General features: G+C 47.6%; 1 protein-coding gene across 1 annotated transcript in view; it reads right to left on the bottom strand.

Moving 5' to 3' along the window:
• LOC128642148 (integrin alpha-M) overlaps nt 1-27,686 on the bottom strand; it is a 592,220-nt gene that overhangs the window by 175,953 nt on the left and 388,581 nt on the right. The window contains exon 25 of the mRNA XM_053694828.1: nt 21,258-21,365. Coding sequence (XP_053550803.1) covers nt 21,258-21,365 — 108 coding nt within the window. The remainder of the gene's footprint in view (nt 1-21,257; nt 21,366-27,686) is intronic.

Genomic DNA, 27,686 nt, shown 5'->3' on the forward strand with positions numbered 1-27,686 from the left:
ATTGTGTGTGTGTTTTACTGGAGGGTACAGTACGTACAGGTGAGGTACACAGTGACAAGGGGAGACAGTGTATTATGTGTGTGTATTACTGGAGGGTACAGTATGTACAGGTGAGGTACACAGTGTATTGTATGTGTATTACTGGAGGGTACAGTACGTACAGGTGAGGTACACAGTGACAAGGGGAGACAGTGTATTATGTGTGTGTTTTACTGGAGGGTACAGTATGTACAGGTGAGGTACACAGTGTATTGTATGTGTATTACTGGAGGGTACAGTACGTACAGGTGAGGTACACAGTGACAAGGGGAGACAGTGTATTATGTGTGTGTATTACTGGAGGGTACAGTACGTACAGGTGAGGTACACAGTTACAAAGGGAGACAGTGTATTGTGTGTGTATTACTAGAGGGTACAGTACGTACAGGTGAGGTACACAGTGACAAGGGGAGACAGTGTATTGTGTGTGTATTACTGGAGGGTACAGTACGTACAGGTGAGGTACACAGTGACAAAGGGGAGACAGTGTATTGTGTGTGTATTACTGGAGGGTACAGTACGTACAGGTGAGGTACACAGTGACAAGGTGAGGTACACAGTGACAAGGGGAGACAGTGTATTGTGTGTGTATTACTGGAGGGTACATTACGTACAGGTGAGGTACACAGTGACAAGGTGAGGTACACAGTGACAAGGGGAGACAGTGTATTGTGTGTGTATTACTGGAGGGTACAGTACGTATAGGTGAGGTACACAGTGACAAGGTGAGGTACACAGTAACAAGGGGAGACAGTGTATTGTGTGTGTGTATTACTGGAGGGTACAGTACGTACAGGTGAGGTACACAGTGACAAGGGGAGACAGTGTATTGTGTGTGTATTACTATAGGGTAAAGTACGTACAGGTGAGGTACACAGTGACAAGGGGAGACAGTGTATTGTGTGTGTGTATTACTAGAGGGTACAGTACGTACAGGTGAGGTACACAGTGACAAGGGGAGACAGTGTATTGTTTGTCTGTATTACTAGAGGGTACAGTATGTACAGGTGAGGTACACAGTGACAAGGGGAGACAGTGTATTGTGTGTGTATTACTGGAGGGTACAGTATGTACAGGTGAGGTACACAGTGACAAGGGGAGACAGTGCATTGTGTGTGTGTATTACTGGAGGGTATAGTACGTACAGGTGAGGTACACAGTGACAAGGGGAGACAGTGTATTGTATGTGTATTACTGGAGGGTACAGTACATACAGGTAAGGTACACAGTGACAAGGGGAGACAGTGTATTGTGTGTGTATTACTGGAGGGTACAGTACGTACAGGTGAGGTACACAGTGACAAGGGGAGACAGTGTATTGTGTGTGTATTACTGGAGGGTACAGTACGTACAGGTGAGGTACACAGTGACAAGGTGAGGTACACAGTGACAAGGGGAGACAGTGTATTTTGTGTTTATTACTGGAGGGTACAGTACGTACAGGTGAGGTACACAGTGACAAAGGGGAGACAGTGTATTGTGTGTGTATTACTGGAGGGTACAGTACGTACAGGTGAGGTACACAGTGACAAGGTGAGGTACACAGTGACAAGGGGAGACAGTGTATTTTGTGTTTATTACTGGAGGGTACAGTATGTACAGGTGAGGTACACAGTGACAAGGGGAGACAGTGTATTGTATGTGTATTACTGGAGGGTACAGTACATACAGGTAAGGTACACAGTGACAAGGGGAGACAGTGTATTGTGTGTGTATTACTGGAGGGTACAGTACGTACAGGTGAGGTACACAGTGACAAGGGGAGACAGTGTATTGTGTGTGTATTACTGGAGGGTACAGTACGTACAGGTGAGGTACACAGTGACAAGGTGAGGTACACAGTGACAAGGGGAGACAGTGTATTTTGTGTTTATTACTGGAGGGTACAGTACGTACAGGTGAGGTACACAGTGACAAGGGGAGACATTGTATTGTGTGTGTATTACTGGAGGGTACAGTACGTACAGGTGAGGTACACAGTGAAAAGGGAAGACAGTGTATTGTGTGTTTTACTGGAGGGTACAGTACGTACAGGTGAGGTACACAGTGACAAGGGGAGACAGTGTATTATGTGTGTGTATTACTGGAGGGTACAGTATGTACAGGTGAGGTACACAGTGTATTGTATGTGTATTACTGGAGGGTACAGTACGTACAGGTGAGGTACACAGTGACAAGGGGAGACAGTGTATTATGTGTGTGTTTTACTGGAGGGTACAGTATGTACAGGTGAGGTACACAGTGTATTGTATGTGTATTACTGGAGGGTACAGTACGTACAGGTGAGGTACACAGTGACAAGGGGAGACAGTGTATTATGTGTGTGTATTACTGGAGGGTACAGTACGTACAGGTGAGGTACACAGTTACAAAGGGAGACAGTGTATTGTGTGTGTATTACTAGAGGGTACAGTACGTACAGGTGAGGTACACAGTGACAAGGGGAGACAGTGTATTGTGTGTGTATTACTGGAGGGTACAGTACGTACAGGTGAGGTACACAGTGACAAAGGGGAGACAGTGTATTGTGTGTGTATTACTGGAGGGTACAGTACGTACAGGTGAGGTACACAGTGACAAGGTGAGGTACACAGTGACAAGGGGAGACAGTGTATTTTGTGTTTATTACTGGAGGGTACAGTATGTACAGGTGAGGTACACAGTGACAAGGGGAGACAGTGCATTGTGTGTGTGTATTACTGGAGGGTATAGTACGTACAGGTGAGGTACACAGTGACAAGGGGAGACAGTGTATTGTATGTGTATTACTGGAGGGTACAGTACATACAGGTAAGGTACACAGTGACAAGGGGAGACAGTGTATTGTGTGTGTATTACTGGAGGGTACAGTACGTACAGGTGAGGTACACAGTGACAAGGTGAGGTACACAGTGACAAGGGGAGACAGTGTATTTTGTGTTTATTACTGGAGGGTACAGTACGTACAGGTGAGGTACACAGTGACAAGGGGAGACAGTGTATTGTGTGTGTGTTTATTACTGAAGGGTACAGTACGTACAGGTGAGGTACACAGTGAAAAGGGAAGACAGTGTATTGTGTGTATTACTGGAGGGTACAGTACGTACAGGTGAGGTACACAGTGACAAGGGGAGACAGTGTATTATGTGTGTGTATTACTGGAGGGTACAGTACGTACAGGTGAGGTACACAGTTACAAGGGGAGACAGTGTATTGTGTGTGTATTACTAGAGGGTACAGTACGTACAGGTGAGGTACACAGTGACAAGGGGAGACAGTGTATTGTGTGTGTATTACTGGAGGGTACAGTACGAACAGGTGAGGTACACAGTGACAAGGGGAGACAGTGTATTGTGTGTGTGTATTACTGGAGGGTACAGTACGTACAGGTGAGGTACACCGTGTATTGTATGTGTATTACTGGAGGGTACAGTACATACAGGTGAGGTACACAGTGACAAGGGGAGACAGTGTATTGTGTGTGTGTATTACTGGAGGGTACAGTACGTACAGGTGAGGTACACAGTGTATTGTATGTGTATTACTGGAGGGTACAGTACATACAGGTGAGGTACACAGTGACAAGGGGAGACAGTGTATTGTGTGTGTATTACTGGAGGGTACAGCACGTACAGGTGAGGTACACAGTGACAAGGGGAGACAGTGTATTGTGTGTGTGTATTACTGGAGGGTACAGTACGTACAGGTGAGGTACACAGTGACAAGGGGAGACAGTGTATTGTATGTGTATTACTGGAGGGTACAGTACATACAGGTAAGGTACACAGTGACAAGGGGAGACAGTGTATTGTGTGTGTATTACTGGAGGGTACAGTACGTACAGGTGAGGTACACAGTGACAAGGGGAGACAGTGTATTGTGTGTGTATTACTGGAGGGTACAGTACGTACAGGTGAGGTACACAGTGACAAGGGGAGACAGTGTATTGTATGTGTATTACTGGAGGGTACAGTACATACAGGTAAGGTACACAGTGACAAGGGGAGACAGTGTATTGTGTGTGTATTACTGGAGGGTACAGTACGTACAGGTGAGGTACACAGTGACAAGGTGAGGTACACAGTGACAAGGGGAGACAGTGTATTTTGTGTTTATTACTGGAGGGTACAGTACGTACAGGTGAGGTACACAGTGACAAGGGGAGACAGTGTATTGTGTGTGTGTGTATTACTGAAGGGTACAGTACGTACAGGTGAGGTACACAGTGACAAGGGAAGACAGTGTATTGTATGTGTATTACTGGAGGGTACAGTACATACAGGTGAGGTACAGAGTGACAAGGGGAGACAGTGTATTGTGTATGTGTCTTACTAGAGGGTACAGTACGTACAGGTGAGGTACACAGTGACAAGGGGAGACAGTTTATTGTTTGTATTACTGGAGTGTACAGTACGTACAGGTGAGGTACACATTGACAAGGTGAGACAGTGTATTGTGTGTGTATTACTGGAGGGTACAGTACGTACAGGTGAGGTACACAGTGAAAAGGGAAGGCAGTGTATTGTGTGTATTACTGGAGGGTACATTACGTACAGGTGAGGTACACAGTGACAAGGGGAGACATTGTATTGTGTGTGTATTACTGGAGGGTACAGTACGTACAGGTGAGGTACACAGTGAAAAGGGAAGACAGTGTATTGTGTGTATTACTGGAGGGTACAGTACGTACAGGTGAGGTACACAGTGACAAGGGGAGACAGTGTATTATGTGTGTGTATTACTGGAGGGTACAGTACGTACAGGTGAGGTACACAGTTACAAGGGGAGACAGTGTATTGTGTGTGTATTACTAGAGGGTACAGTACGTACAGGTGAGGTACACAGTGACAAGGGGAGACAGTGTATTGTGTGTGTATTACTGGAGGGTACAGTACGTACAGGTGAGGTACACAGTGACAAGGGGAGACAGTGTATTGTGTGTGTGTATTACTGGAGGGTACAGTACGTACAGGTGAGGTACACCGTGTATTGTATGTGTATTACTGGAGGGTACAGTACATACAGGTGAGGTACACAGTGACAAGGGGAGACAGTGTATTGTGTGTGTGTATTACTGGAGGGTACAGTACGTACAGGTGAGGTACACAGTGTATTGTATGTGTATTACTGGAGGGTACAGTACATACAGGTGAGGTACACAGTGACAAGGGGAGACAGTGTATTGTGTGTGTATTACTGGAGGGTACAGCACGTACAGGTGAGGTACACAGTGACAAGGGGAGACAGTGTATTGTGTGTGTGTATTACTGGAGGGTACAGTACGTACAGGTGAGGTACACAGTGACAAGGGGAGACAGTGCATTGTGTGTGTGTATTACTAGAGGGTACAGTACGTACAGGTGAGGTACACAGTGACAAGGGGAGACAGTGTATTGTGTGTGTATTACTGGAGGGTACAGTACGTACAGGTGAGGTACACAGTGACAAGGGGAGACAGTGTATTGTGTGTGTATTACTGGAGGGTACAGTACGTACAGGTGAGGTACACAGTGACAAGTGGAGACAGTGTATTGTGTGTGTGTATTACTGGAGGGTACAGTACGTACAGGTGAGGTACACAGTGACAAGGGGAGACAGTGTATTGTGTGTGTGTATTACTGGAGGGTACAGTACGTACAGATGAGGTACACAGTGACAAGGTGAGGTACACAGTGACAAGGGGAGACAGTGTATTGTGTGTGTATTACTGGAGGGTACAGTACATACAGGTGAGGTACACAGTGACAAGGGGAGACAGTGTATTGTGTGTGTATTACTGGAGGGTACAGTACATACAGGTGAGGTACACAGTGACAAGGGAAGACAGTGTATTGTGTGTGTGTGTATTACTGGAGGGTACTGTGGCAAACCTCGCCACTTATGAACTATGCGAGAATTGTTATTTAGGCTAATGGTTAACATATATGTTAAACTGTGTTTGTTTTGCTAGAAACCCCTGCTGTTTGAGTTCAGAAACCCCATGTAGGGGAGACGGTTTAAATTACTGTTATTTAGGCTAATGGTTAAAAATATATGTTAAACTGTTTGTTTGTTTTTTAAATTTTGATGTGCTTCCAGTATGTTGATTCCCAAGCTATGTCTGAGATTAGTTACTTGTTTGTCTCTGCCTAACAAAAAGATTTTGCAGATCCTATTGCCTCTCCGCTACAATTGGTGGCAAGCGACGGGATACAAACTGTACAGCAAGTCGTAGAAAGTCCCTCTTTGTTTTGTATGAAACTGGAGTTCGAGGACATGTGGATGTATATGAACGGACAGTGAATGGGGACAGATTATACCAGACTAAAGCGAACTGCATTGAAGGAATTACTGGAGGTGAGAGGAATTATTGCCAGCAATAAAACCAAAGCAAGGCTGATTGCGGAGCTCATGGAGGGAGACTGGGTAGCAGGTACAACCTTACCCATGGCGAACAATGAAACCGAATTCCAAAAAGAGATGCGGATCCGGTTGGCTTTTTTTTCGCTACCCCATTCAGAGGAGCTCCTGACACGGATATCAGCAGACGTACAGGAGTACTTAATGGTGACCCGACAACCCACCCCGAGACCCGGAAAGGGACTACCAGTACCCTCCAGCGCTGGTACCGGGAAAGCTAAGATTCCCTACCACACCTTCAAGGATCATACCGACACAGAGGATATCGATGGGTACCTACAGGACTTGTATAGGACTAATATTAGTATCGCTGACCAAGTTCCCCTACTGGCTGGCAAGTTATCTGGGCGGGCCACTGAAGCCTACCGCACCATGCCAGATGAGGACAGCAGGGACTATCAGAAGGTAAAACAGGCCATCCTGACTAGGTATGCTATAACCCCAGAGGCATACCGACAGCGGTTCCGAGACCTGAAGAAGCTGGAGAAAGATACTGTTATGGTATAACCCGGATACCAAGGGTTAATACCTGATGAAAGATGCCCTGAATGTGGGATTAGCAACACACACAAACCCAGCTAATTCCCCCCAAACATGAGACCAGGCTCCACATTGAAGGTAAAAACAGAATGCACTTTATTGAGGGCTATATGCCCAGTTTTTATGCAGGTTTGAGACCAGATGGGGGGTTGGCAGTATTGTACATTAGATAGAGGGAAGACACCCTTTTTCATGATACAATAGAATTACATTACTTAAGCAGATAAACAATTTAAACACAAGAAGACAATTGAGTCCTTCTTATCACCTAGCAGTGAATGCTTATCACATAAACTTAATTACAGTACACAATATGCTAGGAAACCTGTCTCAGAAAATAGTTTCTCAAAACTGAACAGAGTTAACCCTTCCAGTACTGACAGAGGGGTCTGTCACATGGCTCCCTCCTGGTGGGACACTCCGGCAGACCCGGCTTGACCCTTTGGCGGGTCAACTTGGGGATGTCCGGACTATGAGGTGGTAGGCATGTCAGTTTGCCGGGACAATCCATCTGTATTCCCGTTATGAGAGAGAATTCCTGTCCGTATAAATAAGGGTTCAACTTCTTCAGTGCCCAGACCAGGGCTAAACATTCCTTCAAAATCTCATCAGCTTCTTTACAAGTTTTTTGTACCTGCTCTTTATAGGTATCCACAATCCCTTCATACTGACATAGGGTGCCCTTGAGTTGCTGCACCTCACTATGAGCCAGCGTCAGCTTCTCCTCCAGTGTCGCTAAGTTTGTCTTTAATGTTTCATGTTCCACTCTCAAGCTGGTGTTTTCTGCAGTCTGTCGGTGCAGCTTGTCTAGCAGAGATTCCCGTTCTAAACGCACTTTTTCCTCTGCGCTCCTCTTCTCTCCCGCTAGCACCGTTACGTGATTGTTTAACGTGACCATTTCATCCTCTACTTGACTCTTCTCCTTCATCAGCGCATTGTAACGGGACTTCCACGTATCAATAGCAGATAGAGATTTACTGAGCTCAGCGTCCTGGGGCTTAGCAGCAGGTGGGTCAGTCTCTGCTGCACGGATCTGGGCACGGGTAGTCACAGGGTTAACATCGGCGGGACCCATAGGAGCGTAGGCAGAAACAAGGGGGGCTAAGTTATTTCCAAGGAGAACATCAGTTGGTAAGTCCTTCATGACCCCCACATTCACAGGTCTAGCGCCCACTCCCCAATCCAAATGTACTAGGGCAACAGATAGGCGGAACACAGCGCCCCCTGCTACCCTCACAGCCACAATGTCTCCAGTGTGCTGTTTGTCAGACACCAAGTTCTTTTGAAGCAAGGTCATGGTAGCACCAGTATCCCGTAGACCACTGACCTCCTTCCCATTCACTTTAGCCAGTTGCCGGTTATTCCGCTGGGCAGCTTGCACGGGGTCTGCTTCATGTAGGATGCCCCAGCATTCTTGCTCCTCTACGTAGTGGGCTGCAGGCTGAGGGTTGCGTGGGATTCTGCCGGCGGGTCTTCTCCAGGACTGTGCTTGGTTCGCTGCGTTTAGGGAACACTCTGGTCTTTTGTGCCCAAGTTGCTTACATCCAAAGCACCGAATAGGTTGTGAGTAGCCCCATGAATTGAACCGGGCTCTCTGAGGATAGTTCGTGGCTGGAGGCAGTGTGGTAGAGCGGTGTGCCGGGGGTTGGTAACTGGTAGCTGCTGGGGTGACTGTGGGTTGGTAGTCCACTCTGGCAGGGGGCTTAGTGGTAGCAGTGTCCAGTTTGCGGGTATCCGTATATTCATCTGCCAAGCGAGCAGCTTCATGCAGGGTGGAGGGTTTACGGTCCCGAACCCACTCTCGAACTCCTGCGGGTAACTTGTCGAAGCAATGTTCCAACAGGAATAGCTGCAGCACCTCTTCCCCAGATACGGCTTGGCACCCCGCCATCCAGTGAGCTGCTGTGCGGTGCACCTTACATGCCCACTCGACGTAGGAATCTCCAGCTAGTTTAACAGTGTCTCTGAACCGCCTCCTGTATGCCTCTGGTGTAACCACATACCTGGAGAGCAGCGCCTCTTTTACAGCATTATAATCCCCGACTTCCTCATCTGGAATGGCCCGAAAAGCCTCGCTGGCCCGGCCGGATAATTTTCCGGATAATATCAAGACCCAGTCCTCTGCGGGTACCTTGTGTAGTGCACATTGCCTCTCAAAATCCGCAAGGTACCCATCAATCTCTCCTTCTGTTTCCAGGAAGTTTTTAAAAGCTGCAAAATTTACTTTTCTCTTTTCCACTGGGGTTGCTGTGACTTGGGCTGCTGCAGCGCTGCTTTGGCGAAGTAGGTTGGCCTCCACAGCTGCTATGACCCGGTCGATAATTTCGGCAGATGGGTTCGGGCCATAATGTGCCAGTTTTATTTTAACCGCCCGGTAAAAGCTTGCTTCTTCGGGGGTTCTGTCTGATATGCTGGGCCCATTGGTTCCTACGGTCCCTGGTACTCTTTCCATCTTGGTCAGTATTGTAATAATACCCCTCTTCCTGAGGTTACTGGCTTGTGTAGTTGCCCTTTTGGGCGATGAGGATCATCCCGTCGCTTGCCACCAATTGTTATGGTATAACCCGGATACCAAGGGTTAATACGTGATGAAAGATGCCCTGAATGTGGGATCAGCAACACACACAAACCCAGCTAATTCCCCCCAAACATGAGACCAGGCTCCACATTGAAGGTAAAAACAGAATGCACTTTATTGAGGGCTATATGCCCAGTTTTTATGCAGGTTTGAGACCAGATGGGGGGTTGGCAGTATTGTACATTAGATAGAGGGAAGACGCCCTTTTTCATGATACAATAGAATTACATTACTTAAGCAGATAAACAATTTAAACACAAGAAGACAATTGAGTCCTTCTTATCACCTAGCAGTGAATGCTTATCACATAAACTTAATTACAGTACACAATATGCTAGGAAACCTGTCTCAGAAAATAGTTTCTCAAAACTGAACAGAGTTAACCCTTCCAGTACTGACAGAGGGGTCTGTCACAGATACCCACACTGAGTGGGCGCATCGGCTAACCAGGGCTGCTAAAGGCTGGTTGCAGGCAGCCCAAGTCACCCAGTTGGAAGACCACCTACAAATCCTGTTGATGGAGCAATTCTTCCAAGGGGTGTCCACCGAATTGCAAAACTGGCTGAGAGATTGGAAATCGTGCACGGTACATACTGCAGCGACCTTGGCCGATGAATACCAAGACGTCCGGAGAGCTCAACGAACACAGCATTGCTCTAGTATTGGGGTCACCCCAACCCCCACTGCAGCCACCACACCTCTGCTACCCCGTCCTGGAGGAAACCACCCACCCCCTCCTCGATACCAGACTCGATCAGCTATCCGTTGTCATTTTTGTAACCAACAAGGGCACATTAAGAGAGACTGTCCCAGGAACAAGAATCGATCCACCTGGAACAACCAGAACAACCTGTCAAATAACTGAGCAGCTGTGCACTGCTACCAGAACGAGCCCCGACTACAGACCCAACCCGCCGTCTTCCACGAAGAATCCTTGGGCATCTTACACGAGGTAAACCCAGTATAGGCTACTTCGGACAACCTACAAAGCCACCGTCAGGCGGTCTATATGGAGGGCCAACGTGTCCAAGGGCTGCGTGACTCTGAAGCCACCATAACCTTGCTCCGGCAACATTTAGTCTCCACCAATCAACTCACCGGAGACTGCGTAGCAGTCCGGGTGGCCGGGGGAGCCATTTACAAGATTCCCACAGCAAGGGTACACTTGGATTGGGGAGCGGGGTCGGGGAATGCAGAAGTGGGCCTGATGCAAAATTTGCCAGCGGACGTTATTTTGGGCAATGACTTGGGGGAGCTGACTTCAGCTTTTGCACCCCGCCTCTCCCCACAAGCAGCACTGCCCGTGGTTACCCGACAACAGGCCCGCACCAACGCACCGGCAGATCACTATGAGGCTCAGGTGAGCAACCACCCCCCCTATTGTCTTTTGGGCTCCTCCACTAGAGTTTGGTAGCGAAGTGGCCACTGACCCCTCATTGCAATTATATAGGGATAAGGTAGACCAGGATCAGGTGGGGTTGGAAGGAGAGAGGTATGGTTGGAACAAGGGGTTACTGTACAGGTATACTGAGAAGATAGTGGCCGGATCTATTCCCCTGTCCGTTCAGCAGTTAATAGTACCTCAGAGGTATAGACAAGAACTGCTATGGGTTGCCCACGATATCCCGCTGTCAGACCACCTAGGAGTTAGTCGGACGAAGCACCGCCTAACTCAGAATTTCTTTTAGCCAGGGATCACCAAAGATATTAGGCAGTATTGCCAGACGTGTGACACCTGCCAAAGACTACTGGCAGGTGTCACTGGCAGGTGAGACCGATACAAGGCGAAGCTACACTCCATCCCCATAATAGAGGAGCCTTTTAGTTGAGTAGCGGTAGACCTCATTGGCCCCCTAGCCAAACCTAGCCCCTCGGGGAAAAGGTATATCCTCACAGTCGTGGATTATGCCACCCGTTATCCCGAGGCAGTGGCTCTGGCTAATATTTATGCCGAGACCGTGGCGGATGCCCTCATCAAAATCGTCTCCCACATGAGATTTCCCCGGAGAGGAGAGCATGTGGGGTGAAACCCATTGTAAATTCCGCTTATCACCCCCAGTCTTATGGGCTCTGTGAATGGTTTAACGGAACACTGAACAGATGCTCTGCACGTTCATAGATACCCAGAAGAACTGGGAGTGGTTTCTACCCCATTTGCTTTTTGCCTACTGGGAGGTACCTCAGGAGTCCACAGGGTTCTCTCCCTTTGAATTATTATTTGGAAGGAGGGTACGGGGTCCCCTAGACTTAATCCGAGAGCATTGGGAGGGGGAAATCACTAGTGACGGTACTCCTATCGTACTATACATGCTGGAGTTTAGGGAGCGCCTGGAGGCACTGACTCGGACCGTCCGCTCCAACCTCCAGGCGGCTCAGACCCATCAGCGCTGTTGGTATGATGGGGCGCCAGGGACCGCAGTTTTCAGACCAGGCAGAAGGTGCTAATCTTAAAACCGGTCAAAAATGACAAACTGCAGGCCTCCTGGCAGGGCCCATACAAGGTGGTGGACCAAATCTGTGACACCGTCTATGTGATTGGCCCATGTACTGGAGCAGGCGGTAGACGCATGCTCCATGTAAATATGTTGAAGCCGTACCATGAACGCGCAGAGGAGGTGAATGCTATTTGCGCCTCTGCTGCGGACGACACAGGCCTCCTAGGAATGAAGAACCGGAATGAAGGTCTGGGAGAGGTACAATTGGGTGAGCGGTTAACTCCTCAGGAACGAGCTCAAATAGCAGAGCTACTGCAGGAAAAGAGAGACACGTTCTCCAACGTGCTTGGATAAACCCAACTGGCCACCCATAGGGTGGAAACCCCAGGTCACCTCCCAATGCGTCAACCTCCTTACCGCATACCAGAATCGGTGAGAGAACATATGTGGAAGGAGATTGACGAGATGCTACAGTTAGGAGTGATTGAGCACTCGGTCAGCCCCTGGGCCTCACCGGTAGTTCTAGTGCCAAAGCGGGACGGCACGACCCGCTTTTGCGTAGACTACCGGAAACTTAATGATAAAACCGTCTCTGACGCCTACCCTATGCCCCGGATAGATGAGCTCCTGGATAAAATGGCTCGAGAACAGTACCTCACCACCATAGATCTGTGTAAGGGGTACTGGCAGATCCCACTAGCCGAGGATGCCATCCCCAAGTCGGCGTTCGTCACCCCGTTTGGCCTGTACCAATTCAAGGTCATGCCATTCAGGATGAAGAATGCTCAGGCTACTTTCCAGCGCATGGTAGATCGGCTACTGGATGGGTCCCAAGAGTACGCATGCGCCTATTTAGACGACATAGCTATATTTAGCAGCTCCTGGGACGAGCATTTGAACCATATAGCGGCGATCCTAGGTCGCATTAGGGAGGCAGGAATAACCCTTAAGCCTAGCAAATGCCATATAGGGATGGCAGAGGTCCAGTACCTAGGACACCGAGTAGGTAGCAGGCAGCAGAAGCCCGAACCGGCCAAGGTAGAGGCTGTAGCCAAGTGGCCCAGTCCCCGTACCAAGACCCAAGTGCTAGCCTTCCTAGGTACCGCAGGCTATTATAGGAAGTTCATACCTAATTATAGTACCCTAGCCAAAACCCTCACCGACCTCACCCGTAAAAACCTTCCTAAGATTGTTACCTGGATCCCAGAGTGTGAACAAGCATTCCAAGAACTGAAAAACTCTCTCGTAAATGCCCCTATCCTTGCTGCTCCTGATCCAACTAAACACTTTCTCTTCCATACAGACGCTTGTATGTTTGGATTGGGAGCCATGCTGAGCCAAGTTGGGGCTGATGGCGGCAAGCATCCTGTGGCTTACCTAAGCAGGAAACTGTTACCCCGAGAAGTTGGCTACGCCACCATCGAAAAGGAATGCCTGGCCATGGTGTGGGCCCTCAAAAAACTTCAGCCATATCTATATGGACAACAATTCTCCTTACTCACAGATCACAACCCGTTAGTGTGGCTGAACAGGGTATCCGGGGACAATGCCCGGCTGTTGCGCTGGAGTTTGGCGCTGCAGCCATTTGACTTAACAATCCATTACCGCCCTGGGAAGCAAAACGGCAACGCCGATGGGTTGTCCAGACAAACCGAACTTGAACCTTGGTCTGTGAATACTCCTCCGGACCTCCCCAAGCCAATCCGTTGGGATCAGACTGGGTATGCCGGCTTGGTTCTGGGGGAGCATTGTGGCAAACCTCGCCACTTATGAACTATGCGAGAATTGTTATTTAGGCTAATGGTTAAAATATATGTTAAACTGTGTTTGTTTTTGGTAGGAACCCTGCTGTTTGAGTTCAGAAACCCCATGTAGGGGAGATGGTTTAAATTACTGTTATTTAGGCTAATGGTTAAAAATATATGTTAAACTGTTCTTGTTTTTTTTAAATTTTGATGTGCTTCCAGTAAAAGTCGTTGTTGATTCCCAAGCTATGTCTGAGATTAGTTACTTGTTTGTCTCTGCCTAACAAAAAGATATTGCAGATCCTATTGCCTCTCCGCTACAATTGGTGGCAAGTGTCGGGATTCAAACCGCACAGCAAGTCGTAGAAAGTCCCTCTTTGTTTTGTATGAAACTGGAGTTCGAGGACATGTGGATATATATGAACGGACAGTGAATGGGGACAGATTATACCAGACTAAAGCGAACTGCATTGATGGAATTACTGGAGGCGAGAGGAATTATTGCCAGCAATAAAACCAAAGCAAGGCTGATTGTGTAGCTCATGGAGGGAGACCGGGTAGCAGGTATAATCGTACCCATGGCGAACAACTAAACCGAATTCCAAAAAGAGATGCGGACCCGGTTGGCTTTTTTTTCCGCTACCCCATTCAGAAAAGCTCCTGACACGGACATCAGCAGATGTACAGGAGTACTTAATGGTGACCCGACAACCCACCATGAGACCCGGAGAGGGACTACCAGTACCCTCCAGCGCTGGTACCAGGAAAGCTAAGATTCCCTACCACGCCTTCAAGGATCATACCGACACAGAGGATATCGATGGGTACCTACAGGACTTTGAGAGATTATGTCAACTGCATAATATTAGTACCGCTGACCAAGTTCCCCTACTGGCTGGCAAGTTATCCGGGTGGGCCGCTGAAGCCTACCGCACCATGCCAGATGAGGACAGCAGGGACTATCAGAAGGTAAAACAGGCCATCCTGACTAGGTATGCTATTACCCCGGAGGCATACCGACAGCGGTTCCGAGACCTGAAGAAGCTGGAGAAAGACAACCACACTGAGTGGGCGCATCGGCTAACCAGGGCCGCTAAAGGCTGGTTGCAGGCAGCCCAAGTCACCCAGTTGGAAGACCTTCTACAACTCCTGTTGATGGAGCAATTCTTCCAAGGGGTGTCCACCGAATTGCAAAACTGGCTGAGAGATTGGAAACCGTGCACAGTACATACTGCAGCAACCTTGGCCGATGAATACCAAGATGCCCGGAGAGCTCAAAGAACACAGCAACGCTCTAGTATTGGGGACCCCTGACCCCCACTGCAGCCCCCACACCTCTGCTACCCTGTCCTGGAGGGGGAAACCACCCACCCCCTCCCCGATACCAGACTCGATCAGCTATCCATTGCCATTTTTGTAACCAACAAGGGCACATTCAGAGAGACTGTCCCAGGAACAAGAATCGATCCACCTGGAACAACCAGAACAACCTGTCAAATAACCGAGCAGCTGTGCACTGCTACCAGAACGAGCCCCGACTACAGACCCAACCCGCCATCTTCCACGCGGAACCCTTGGGCATCTTACACGAGGTAAACCCAGTACAGGCCGCTTCGGACAACCTACAAAGTCACCGCCAGGCGGTCTATATGGAGGGCCGACGTGTCCAAGGGCTGCGTGACTCTGGAGCCACCATAACCTTGCTCCGGCAACATTTAGTCTCCAAATGGTGACCGGGGGAGCCATTTACAAGATTCCCACAGCAAGGGTACACTTGGATTGGGGAGCAGGGTCGGGGAATGTAGAAGTTGGCCTGGAACAAAATTTGCCAGCGGACGTTATTTTGGGCAATGAATTGGGGGAGCTGACTTCAGCTTTTGCACCCTGCCTTTCCCCACAAGCAGCACTTCCTGTGGTTACCCGACAACAGGCCCGCACCAATGCACTGGCTGATCACTCTGAGGCTCAGGTAAGCAACCATCCCCCTATTGTCTCTTGGGCCCCTCCACTAGAGTTTGGTAGCGGAGTGGCCACTGACCCCTTATTGCAATTATATAGGGATAAGGTAGATCAGAATAGGGTGGGGTTGGAAGGAGAGAGGTATGGTTGGAACAAGGGGTTACTGTACAGGTATACTGAGAAGATGGTGGCCGGATCTATTCCCCTGTCCATTCAGCAGTTAATAGTACCTCAGAGGTATAGATGAGAACTGCTATGGGTTGCCCACGATATCCCGCTGTCAGGCCACCTAGGAGTTACTCGGATGAAGCACCACCTAACTTTCTTTTGGCCAGGGATCACCAAATATATTAGGCAGTATTGCCAGACGTGTGACACCTGCCAACGAGTAGTGAAAAAAGAGGAGACCGATATAAGGCGAAGCTACACTCCCTCCCCATAATAGAGGAGCCTTTTAGTCAAGTAGCGGTAGACCTCATTGGCCCCCTAGCCAAACCTAGCCCCTCTGGGAAAAGGTATATCCTCACAGTCGTGGATTATGCCACCCAATATCCCGAGGCGGTGGCTCTGGCTAATATTCATGCTGAGACCTTGGCGGATGCCCTCATCAAAATCTTCTCCCACATGGGATTTCCCCAGAGAGGAGAGCATGTGGGGTGAAACCCATTGTAAATTCCGCTTATCACCCCCAGTCTAATAGGCTCTGTGAACGGTTTAACAGAACACTGAAACAGATGCTCCATACGTTCATAGATACCCAGAAGAACTGGGAGCGGTTTCTACCCCATTCGCTTTTCGCCTACCGGGAGGTACCTCAGGAGTCCATGGGGTTCTGTCCCTTTAAATTATTATTCAGAAGGAGGGTACGTGGTCCCCTAGACTTAATCCGAAAGCATTGGGATGGGGAAATCACTAGTGACGGTACTCCTATCGTACCATACGTGCTGGAGTTTAGGGAGCGCCTGGAGGCACTGACTCGGACCGTCCGCTCCAACCTCCAGGCGGCTCAGACCCATCAGCGCTGTTGGTATGATGGGGCGCCAGGGACCGCAGTTTTCAGACCGGGCAGAAGGTGCTAATCTTAAAACCGGTCAAAAATGACAAACTGCAGGCCTCCTGGCAGGGCCCATACAAGGTGGTGGACCAAATCTGTGACACCATCTATGTGATTGGCCCATGTACTGGTGCAAGCGGTAGACACATGCTCCATGTAAATATGTTGAAGCCGTACCATGAACGCGCAGAGGAGCTGAATGCTATTTGCGCCTCTGCTGCGGACGACGCAGGCAGTTTATCTCTCCCTGTCCTCCTAGGAATGAAGAACCGGAACGAAGGTCTGGGAGAGGTACAATTGGGTGAGCGGTTAAGTCCTCAGGAATGAGCTCAAATAGAAGAGCTACTGCAGGAAAAGAGAGACACGTTCTCGAATGTGCTTGGATATACCCAACTGGCCACCCATAAGGTAGAAACTCCAGGTCACCTCCCAATGCGTCAACCTCCTTACCGCATACCAGAATCGGTGAGAGAACATATGCAGAAGGAGATTGACGAGATGCTACAGTTAGGAGTGATTGAGCACTCGGACAGCCCCTGGGCCTCGCCGGTAGTTCTAGTGCCGAAGCGGGTTGGCACATCCCGCTTCTGCGTAGACTACCGGAAACTTAATCTGTGGAAGGGGTACTGGCAGATCCCACTAGCCGAGGATGCCATCCCCAAGTCGGCGTTTGTCACCCCGTTTGGCCTGTACCAATTCAAGGTCATGCCAATCGGGATGAAGAAGGCTCAGGCTACTTTCCAGCGCATGGTAGATCGGCTACTGGATGGGTCACAAGAGTATGCATGCACCTATTTAGACGACATAGCTATATTTAGCAGCTCCTGGGACAAGCATTTGAACCATATCGGGGCGATCCTAGATCGCATTAGGGAGGCAGGATTAACCCTTAAGCCTACCAAATGCCATATAGGGATGGCGGAGGTCCAGTACCTAGGACACCGAGTAGATAGCGGGCAGCAGAAGCCCAAACCGGCCAAGGCAGAGGCTGTAGCCAAGTGGCCCACTCCTCGTACCAAGAGCCAAGTGCTAGCCTTCCTAGGTACCGCAGGCTATTATAGGAAGTTCATACCTAATTATAGTACCCTAGCCAAACCCCTCACCGACCTCACCCGTAAAAACCTTCCTAAGATTGTTACCTGGATCCCAGAGTGTGAACAAGCATTCCAAGAACTGAAAAACGCTCTCGTAAATGCCCCTATCCTTGCTGCCCCGGATCCAACTAAACGCTTTCTCGTCCATACAGACGCTTCTATGTTTGGATTGGGAGCCGTGCTGAGCCAAGTCGGGGCTGATGGCAGCGAGCATCCTGTGGCCTACCTAAGCAGGAAACTGTTACCCCGAGAAGTTAGCTACGCCGCCATTGAAAAGGAATGTCTGGCCGTGGTGTGGGCCCTCAAGAAACTTCAGCCATATCTATATGGACAACAATTCTCCTTACTCACAGATCACAACCCGTTAGTGTGGCTGAACAGGATATCTGGGGACAATGCCCGGCTGTTGCGCTGGAGTTTGGCGCTGCAGTCATTTGACTTAACAATCCATTACCGCCCTGGGAAGCAAAACGGCAACGCCGACGGGTTGTCCAGACAAACCGAACTTGAACCTTGATCTGTGAATACTCCTCCGGACCTCCCCAAGCCAATCCGTTGGGATCAGACTGGGTATGCCGGCTTGGTTCTGGGGGAGCATTGTGAACTATGCGAGAATTGTTATTTAGGCTAATGGTTAAAATATATGTTAAACTGTGTTTGTTTTTGCTAGGAACCCCTGCTGTTTGAGTTCAGAAACCCCATGTAGGGGAGACGGTTTAAATTACTGTTATTTAGGCTAATGGTTAAAAATATATGTTAAACTGTTTGTTTGTTTTTTAAATTTTGATGTGCTTCCAGTAAAAGTCGTTGTTGATTCCCAAGCTATGTCTGAGATTAGTTACTTGTTTGTCTCTGCCTAACAAAAGATATTGCAGATCCTATTGCCTCTCCGCTACATGTACAGTACGTACAGGTGAGGTACACAGTGACAAGGGGAGACAGTGTATTGTGTGTGTGTGTATTACTAGAGGGTACAGTACGTACAGGTGAGGTACACAGTGACAAGGGGAGACAGTGTATTGTGTGTGTGTATTACTAGAGGGTACAGTACGTACAGGTGAGGTACACAGTGACAAGCGAGACAGTGTATTGTGTGTGTATTACTAGAGGGTACAGTACGTACAGGTGAGGTACACAGTGACAAGGGGAGACAGTGTATTGTGTGTATTACTGGAGGGTACAGTACGTACAGGTGAGGTACACAGTGACAAGGGGAGACAGTGTATTGTGTGTGTGTATTACTGGAGGGTACAGTACGTACAGGTGAGGTACACAGTGACAAGGGGAGACAGTGTATTGTGTGTGTGTATTACTGGAGGGTACAGTACGTACAGGTGAGGTACACAGTGACAAGGGGAGACAGTGTATTGTGTGTGTATTACTAGAGGGTACAGTACGTACAGGTGAGGTACACAGTGACAAGGGGAGACAGTGTATTGTGTGTTTATTACTAGAGGGTACAGTACGTATAGGTGAGGTACACAGTGACAAGGGGAGACAGTGTATTGTGTGTGTATTACTAGAGGGTACAGTACGTACAGGTGAGGTACACAGTGACAAGGGGAGACAGTGTATTGTGTGTGTGTATTACTAGAGGGTACAGTACGTACAGGTGAGGTACAAGGTGACAAGGGGAGACAGTGTATTGTTTGTCTGTATTACTAGAGGGTACAGTACGTACAGGTGAGGTACACAGTGACAAGGGGAGACAGTGTACTGTGTGTGTGTATTACTGGAGGGTACAGTATGTACAGGTGAGGTAAACAGTGACAAGGGGAGACAGTGTATTATGTGTGTGTATTACTAGAGGGTACAGTACGTACAGGTCAGGTACACAGTGACAAGGGGAGACAGTGTATTGTGTGTGTATTACTAGAGGGTACAGTACGTACAGGTCAGGTACACAGTGACAAGGGGAGACAATGTATTGTGTGTGTATTACTGGAGGGTACAGTATGTACAGGTCAGGTACACAGTGACAAGGGGAGACAATGTATTGTGTGTGTATTACTGGAGGGTACAGTATGTACAGGTGAGGTACACAGTGACAAGGGGAGACAGTGTATTGTGTGTGTATTACTGGAGGGTACAGTATGTACAGGTGAGATACACAGTGACAAGGGGACAGTGTATTGTGTGTGTGTATTACTGGAGGGTACAGTATGTACAGGTGAGATACACAGTGACAAGGGGACAGTGTATTGTGTGTGTATTACTGGAGGGTACAGTATGTACAGGTGAGGTACACAGTGACAAGGGGAGATAGTGTATTGTGTGTGTATTACTGGAGGGTACAGTATGTACAGGTAAGGTTGCCAGCTGTCTTCCATAAAAATACTGGAGAACCTTTTAGTGACTAGACACTATGGCCAGTAGGGTCAAACAACAACTCCCACCAAAGATCTACCTTAGACCTCACTCTTGATCCTACCATGTTTATTTTTCACAACTAGGCAGTCATTCCATCTCTTGGCTGCCAGTAATACTATTGTACTTTTTTGGTTGTCATTAACACCTGTAAACCATAGAGACTTGACCCCCTTGACTGCCCCTCACTTTATCTGCTTTATATTTGTAATGCATAAAGGCATAGGAGGCATTATATATTTAACACCTGTGGGCTTTAAAAAACTGGACATTATAGTGTCCAGTATTTCTGCAAAGATTTTACTGGACAACCTGCTAAAATACTGGACTGTCCGGTTGAATACTGGACACCTGGCAACTCTATGTACAGGTGAGATACACAGTGACAAGGGGACAGTGTATTGTGTGTGTGTATTACTGGAAGGTACAGTACGTACAGGTAAGGTACACAGTGACAAGGGGAGACAGTGTATTGTGTGTGTGTGTTACTGGAAGGTACAGTACGTACAGGTAAGGTACACAGTGACAAGGGGAGACAGTGTATTGTGTGTGTGTGTATTACTGGAGGGTACAGTACGTACAGGTAAGGTACACAGTGACAAGGGGAGACAGTGTATTGTGTGTATTACTGGAGGGTACAGTACGTACAGGTAAGGTACACAGTGACAAGGGGAGACAGTGTATTGTGTGTGTGTGTGTATTACTGGAGGGTACAGTACGTACAGGTCAGATACACAGTGACAAGGGGACAGTGTATTGTGTGTGTGTATTACTGGAAGGTACAGTACGTACAGGTAAGGTACACAGTGACAAGGGGAGACAGTGTATTGTGTGTGTGTGTATTACTGGAGGGTACAGTACGTACAGGTAAGGTACACAGTGACAAGGGGAGACAGTGTATTGTGTGTGTGTGTGTATTACTTGAGGGTGCAGTACGTACAGTTGAGGTATACAGTGACAAGGGGGGACAGTGTATTGTGTGTGTATTACTGGAGGGTACAGAGTAAACTTCATAGTTAAGTATCAGTAGCACACATTAAATTTTTCTGTCCATGGCAAGGTAGGTACCTGTGAGCTTTTGAGGCTGATTCCCTCCCACACTAGAGTCTCTTTTATCTTTACAGGAACCATAAAGGTGACAGACACAGGCAGCGATCGCTGGCCCAGATTAATCACCTGCAGGAGAGAGATAGATATAGTTATGCACACAGTGTATATACAGTATGTATGTAGTATGTGTATATACAGCATGTGTGTGTCTATGTACTGTTTGTGTTTATACAGCATGTGTGTGTCTATGTACTGTATGTGTATATACAGCATGTGTGTGTCTATGTACTGTTTGTGTATATACAGCATGTGTGTGTCTATGTACTGTATGTGTATGTACTGTATGTGTGTGTCTACTGTTTGTGTATATACAGTATGTGTATATCTATGTACTGTTTGTGTATATACAGCATGTGTGTGTCTATGTACTGTTTGTGTTTATACAGCATGTGTGTGTCTATGTACTGTATGTGTATATACAGCATGTGTGTGTCTATGTACTGTTTGTGTATATACAGCATGTGTGTGTCTATGTACTGTATGTGTATGTACTGTATGTGTGTGTCTACTGTTTGTGTATATACAGTATGTGTATATCTATGTACTGTTTGTGTATATACAGCATGTGTGTGTCTATGTACTGTTTGTGTTTATACAGCATGTGTGTGTCTATGTACTGTATGTGTATATACAGTATGTGTGTATCTATGTACTGTGTGTGTATATACAGCATGTGTGTGTCTATGTACTGTTTGTGTATATACAGCATGTGTGTGTCTATGTACTGTTTGTGTATGTACTGTATGTGTGTGTCTACTGTTTGTGTATATACAGTATGTGTATATCTATGTACTGTTTGTGTATATAGCATGTGTGTGTCTATGTACTGTATGTGTATATACAGCATGTGTGTGTCTATGTACTGTATGTGTATATACAGCATGTGTGTGTCTATGTACTGTTTGTGTATATACAGCATGTGTGTGTCTATGTACTGTTTGTGTATATACAGTATGTGTGTGTCTATGTACTGTTTGTGTATATACAGCATGTGTGTGTCTATGTACTGTTTGTTTATATAGACCATGTGTGTGTCTATGTACTGTTTGTGTATATACAGCATGTGTGTGTCTATGTACTGTTTGTTTATATACACCATGTGTGTGTCTATGTACTGTTTGTTTATATACACCATGTGTGTGTCTATGTACTGTATGTGTATATACAGCATGTGTGTGTCTATGTACTGTATGTGTATATACAGCATGTGTGTGTCTATGTACTGTTTGTTCACAGTCCACAGCTGCATTCATTACTTTTGGGAAATAAGAACCTGGCCACCAGGAGGAGGCAAAGACACCCCAGCCAAAGGCTTAAATACTCCTCCCACTTCCCTCATCCCCCAGTCATTCTGCCGAGGAACAGTAGAAGAAATACCAGGGTGAAAAGGTGCCAGAAGAATAAAAAATAAGAGACGCCCCACAGAAAAAATACGGGTGGGGAGCTGTGGATTCTTTCCATCTGAAGAAAAGAAAATGGGGGGTTACAATAGGCGGCCCATACTGAGGGCACCAGGCCTGAAAAACCACAACCCAACCAAACCCCACTTCTTTGGAGCCGGGCAAAAAAACTAGAAGGAAAGGCCCCAAGGATACTGACCTGCAGATAGCCCGAAAGCCTAACTAGAGACCGTAAAGCAGACTCACTGAGCCAACATGCCTCCAGGAGAACCGTCACCCAGCAGTCGGTCCCCACACAACCCCTACTAGTACAGTACCAAATTCCCCAAAAGGGAGAGGACAAGGGTGAGCCAAAGGGATACCTAAAAGGTACAGCAAGATCCATAAAGGAAAAACTCCCTTCAAGAGAAGACCAAGTCCACAGAGACCTGAATGGATCCCGAGAACAAGGGGAGACGACTCCCAACCCACAAGGAGCAATCAGGCATCATCAAGGAGAAGAAACGTCTCCCAAACATCATGCAACAGCACCAAAAAAGACAAAATCATCAGAACTCAGAGAGACTGAGCAAACAGAAAAATTACAAGTAGGAAACTCAAAAAGAAAACATCTGAGTCCAGTAACACACTGCCATCCATAGGAAGACAAAGTGAAAACACTATCCGTAAGAAAAAAGCGGTCGAACAAAATAGCAGATTGCCCAACCTCCGAGACAGAGGACACACTCCAGGCAATCCAGGCCGCCAGGCCTACTCACAGATCTCAAAGTGGGAGAGGCACAGAACCTCTAAAAAAAAAAAAAAAGGTCCACTGGCACCCCAAAGACCTGAGGATGAACAACAGATCTCAGATGCTACACCTAGCTGGACCAACCAAAGCAACGGCTGATCTGAAAGCAAGGGAACAGAAAGGAACCCCAAGACCTGCCCCAAAAAGGGCGGAAGAATGGATACAGCCACTTCAACCTAGAGACAATTGAGCAGGCATTAGACCCAAGGAGATCTATCAAAGCCACCCAACTAAAGTCTCAATGCGGAGCCAGAAGCTCCCCAGATGGAAAGGAACAATTTAAAGAGCAGACCAAATCCCTGAACCAGATAAAACATCTGTTCCAACCTCCCGAACACAGGAGAGGTCCCTAAAAAATGGAACCACACCTCCGTAAGGAGGACAACGAGCCCCCTGAAGAGGAGAGCATCAATAAACACCTGCCCGTAAGACAGGAAGTTGTAGGAAGAACCGAGAGAACACAAGGCCACGTCACTAACTAACATGGAAAATAACCCTTAAAACACCATTGTGCTAGCACACATACCAGGTGCAAGAGGGACAGCTGAGCAACTGCAAACCTTCTGTTTGATAGGCAGGAAAGCCCACCATCAGGTCACATTAGATGGCTGTCCCAAGGGAACCGTATCGTCCGACACAAGACAAGCCCCAAGGAGCCCCAGCTCTCAGTAAATCTGGCCAAGTTGTAAAACAGAACAGCCAGAACAAGGGCTAAGCCCAAGTTACCCTGGGAAACTGGGACCCCCCGGCCAGTCCTAGGATCATAAGGTCCGGTAACATCCCACAGCGGGATCCACAAAGAGAAAACGCTGAGTAAAATCCTCAACAACCGGAAGATCAGGAAAAGAAGCCCAGGCCCCACAAATGTTTAGATTAAACAATCTTCCAAGAATATAAATCCCTCGTCTGATATAAAAAAACAGACCTCCCAGGGAAAAATCCAGAATAACTCGGATAACAAAAGCAAGAAGCCCTTGCAAGTCCTGACCCAAAGGGAAGATACCACCCCTTGCAGGAGCCCAACAATCCAAAAGCCAAGGCCTCCCAAGGCCATAAAAGGACACTAGAGCTAATAGGCATTCAAGCAACATTTAACATGACTTTACTTAAAAAGCGCAGCTAATCCCCCTTAAGGGACACAAGGCGCTGCTCATTTTATCAACCTCAAAAGGAGGAAAAGCTGAGAAGACCTCCCCGGGGATCGAACTAGCAACCCTCGGTTTGCTACAGTACAGAGTAGCCACAGAGCATTAGTATGCTGAGCTAGCTGTCCAGCTAGCCACAAACTCCAGACACAAGGGGAACAGTGAGAACAAGTCACCCGAACAGAGCAACAGCAAGCCTCCACATCACCTCAGATTCAAAGTTAGAGGACAGTAAAACATGGGTTTGGATGCCACCTGGATGGCAATACCTGAACCATATGAGTGGAAAACCACTAGGACCTCTTCTATCCCAAGAAGGAGATGCAGAGCATTCCCAACATCGGGGGAAGGACCCCTAACTGGAGCCTAAAACTGTTTAATGTCCTGAAAATGGAACAACCAACTCCCAAAGGGAATCCAAGTGCCCCGAAGGTGACAACGGACAAAGTCCAAGAAGGTCTCAATGAAAAAGAGAACCACTAAAGGAACAAGTCCAAAATGGACAATTCCCAGGGCCTCCTAAAGCAGCACCACCCCAACCGGCAGAAAAGAGGCGCTAAACCCTCTAACCTTCCCATCACGTGGGAAGGAATACTATAGGTTACGAGGGTATCGGAAGCAACAGAGAGTGATGCAGCAAAATTCACTGACCCAGTCACCAGAGAGACGGCTATTTAAGAGACAGAGAGCCGCACGGACCCGCAAGTCCTTTTGAGAATGCTTAGCTGAAACTATTAAAACAAATAACAAGAAATATAAATAATATTGAGAGCACTCGGCACCCCAACCTGACCAGCAAGGTATTATAGGCGCCACGTGTCTGAATAAGCCGCGAGACAGAAGATCTGAACCCAAGCAGGACCAGCCTGCAACCAGGGTCATAACTGCCAAGCTGGCTAAATCCGCCTTCAGAGAGGGAGGAAGAAAAAACAGACAAACATGGGACTAACGTGTCCCAAACAACTTTCGTAGAAGCAAACAGCGATTATCGATCCCAGAGAAAGTTCCCGCAGGAAACATAGTATGAAAAATAAAAATAAAATTCATCCTAAACGGATAAAATAAAATGACAGGCAACCCGAGGGTTAATGCCCAAGAAGAACAGAAAGATCTGCAGGACCAGCCAAACGGAAACCCTGTTCCTCCAACAAAATTGGGAAGGATCTCGATAACAAGACTTAAAGGATATTACGTCATCCCTACATGTCTAATGAGGTGAGCCATTCGAAGAAGGAGACTGATGAGTCCCATAGCCGCGAAGGACAGGGTCCCCAAACAGCTCAAAAATGTGTCTGAGTAGAACATGAAAGCGAGCCAGCCTGTAACGAAAGGCACAATACTCAGGAACAGTTACACCCGCAGAGAACTGCAGCTGCCCTCCTGTGGCCGAGAGACCTGGTGCAATCGGACACAAGCACAATTGCAATTAAACATCTGGACTTTGTAGACGAGCAAGCGACAAAAGGATGTAAAAGCGAAAACGTGCCACAACCTCCGGGGGGGAACAATCCACCCTCCGAGGAGGAAAAAACACAACCTGGGTTACCCGCATGTGTAGTAGTAGTAGGGAGCGGTAGGGAACTCACCTCCCGAAGGACAGGGCCCCCTGAGGCGGATGACTCAGCAGTCCCTTGAATCCCCGAGCCCGTGGAACAAGGTGCTCTAGGACGGCCTAAAGAACATAACTGACTGACCTGAGTCAATGGGGCCAATTCGCATTTGTCACAGGACAAAGAATCTGAATCAGAAAGTTGAACAATCTCAACATCAGCGTCCTCCATAACTTGATAAAGGATACAAAAAAATGGACTATATATAAAACAATTTAACGGCACCTGACACCCACAATGGCTGGGGCACTCACCACCTCCTATGAACCAGACACCTGCGGACTAGAATTCTTGGAAATGGGAGACCAGAACGTAAACATGCCCAGTCACGTGGTGAACCGTACAGTCCAAAAAAAGCGCACCCAACCGTAAGGTTGCGTCACTTCGAAAGGCTGTTATGTTCCAAAAAGCCACGAGCCCAGTTAACACTACACATAAGCAGATTTAATCACATAACAAACACGATTAACCCCCCCCTGTTCAATAATCCCCCTCAGGAGATATTAACCCTTGATTCCAAGATACTAAAGGACACCCTGTATTTTTCATGTGAGTTTGCAGGAACAAATGAGTTAAAGTACAATCATGAAGTAAAATGAAACAATCTTACCGGAATCTACGTTGTGGAACAGGAACACGGCCCTTCAAGTGTGACGGATAGTAGCCTTGCCTCTGCCATGGACTTGAGAGAAGAAAGCAGGCAGTGAAGCAAAGTTCTTGCAAACGCTGATTGCTTGTGGAGTTGTTAAAATGAGTCTGGATGGTTTCGCAGAAAGACTCTTCCTGCATCTCCGGACTCTAACTTTCATCCAAGCCCTCACTGAGAGACTGACAGGATTACTTAGAACTCCTGTCTCATGTTGAAGAGTACTACCCTCCATAAGAGACGAAAACAAACTTCTGACACTTCTCTGCCAACCAAGAGCTTACTACAACAGTGCAAGTTTTGGCAGGACCCTCTACCTATTTGATCCCTATAAATGTTACCTTGTATACTGCCTATGTTTAAAGCGCTGCAGAATCTGTTGGCGCTCTACAAATAACCGATAATGATAATAGTGAAAAGTCCTTCAGCCATGAAAGAGGGGCATACTATAGTGACCAGTCCTTCAGCCATGAAAGTGGAGCATACTTTAATGACCAGTCCTTCAGTCATGAAAAAGGGGCATACTATCGTGAACAGTCCTTCAGTGCTGGAACAGCAGGCATATAAGTCTGGGCCTGAGGCAGATGTTGGTTGTAGGAGACTCTATTATTAGGAAGGTTGATAGGGTAATTTGTCATTCAGACCCCTTAAATAGAACAGTTTGCTGTCTTCCAGGGGCTTGTGTTATGCATATTGTGAAGGGTATTGATAGATTGTTAGAGGGATTTGGGTCTGATCCTGCAGTCATGGTGCATATTGGCACTAATGAAGAAATCAGTGGGAGATGGAGAGTCCT

Source organism: Bombina bombina, chromosome 11 (genome assembly GCF_027579735.1).
Source record: "Bombina bombina isolate aBomBom1 chromosome 11, aBomBom1.pri, whole genome shotgun sequence".
In the NCBI taxonomy this organism is placed as follows: domain Eukaryota; kingdom Metazoa; phylum Chordata; class Amphibia; order Anura; family Bombinatoridae; genus Bombina; species Bombina bombina.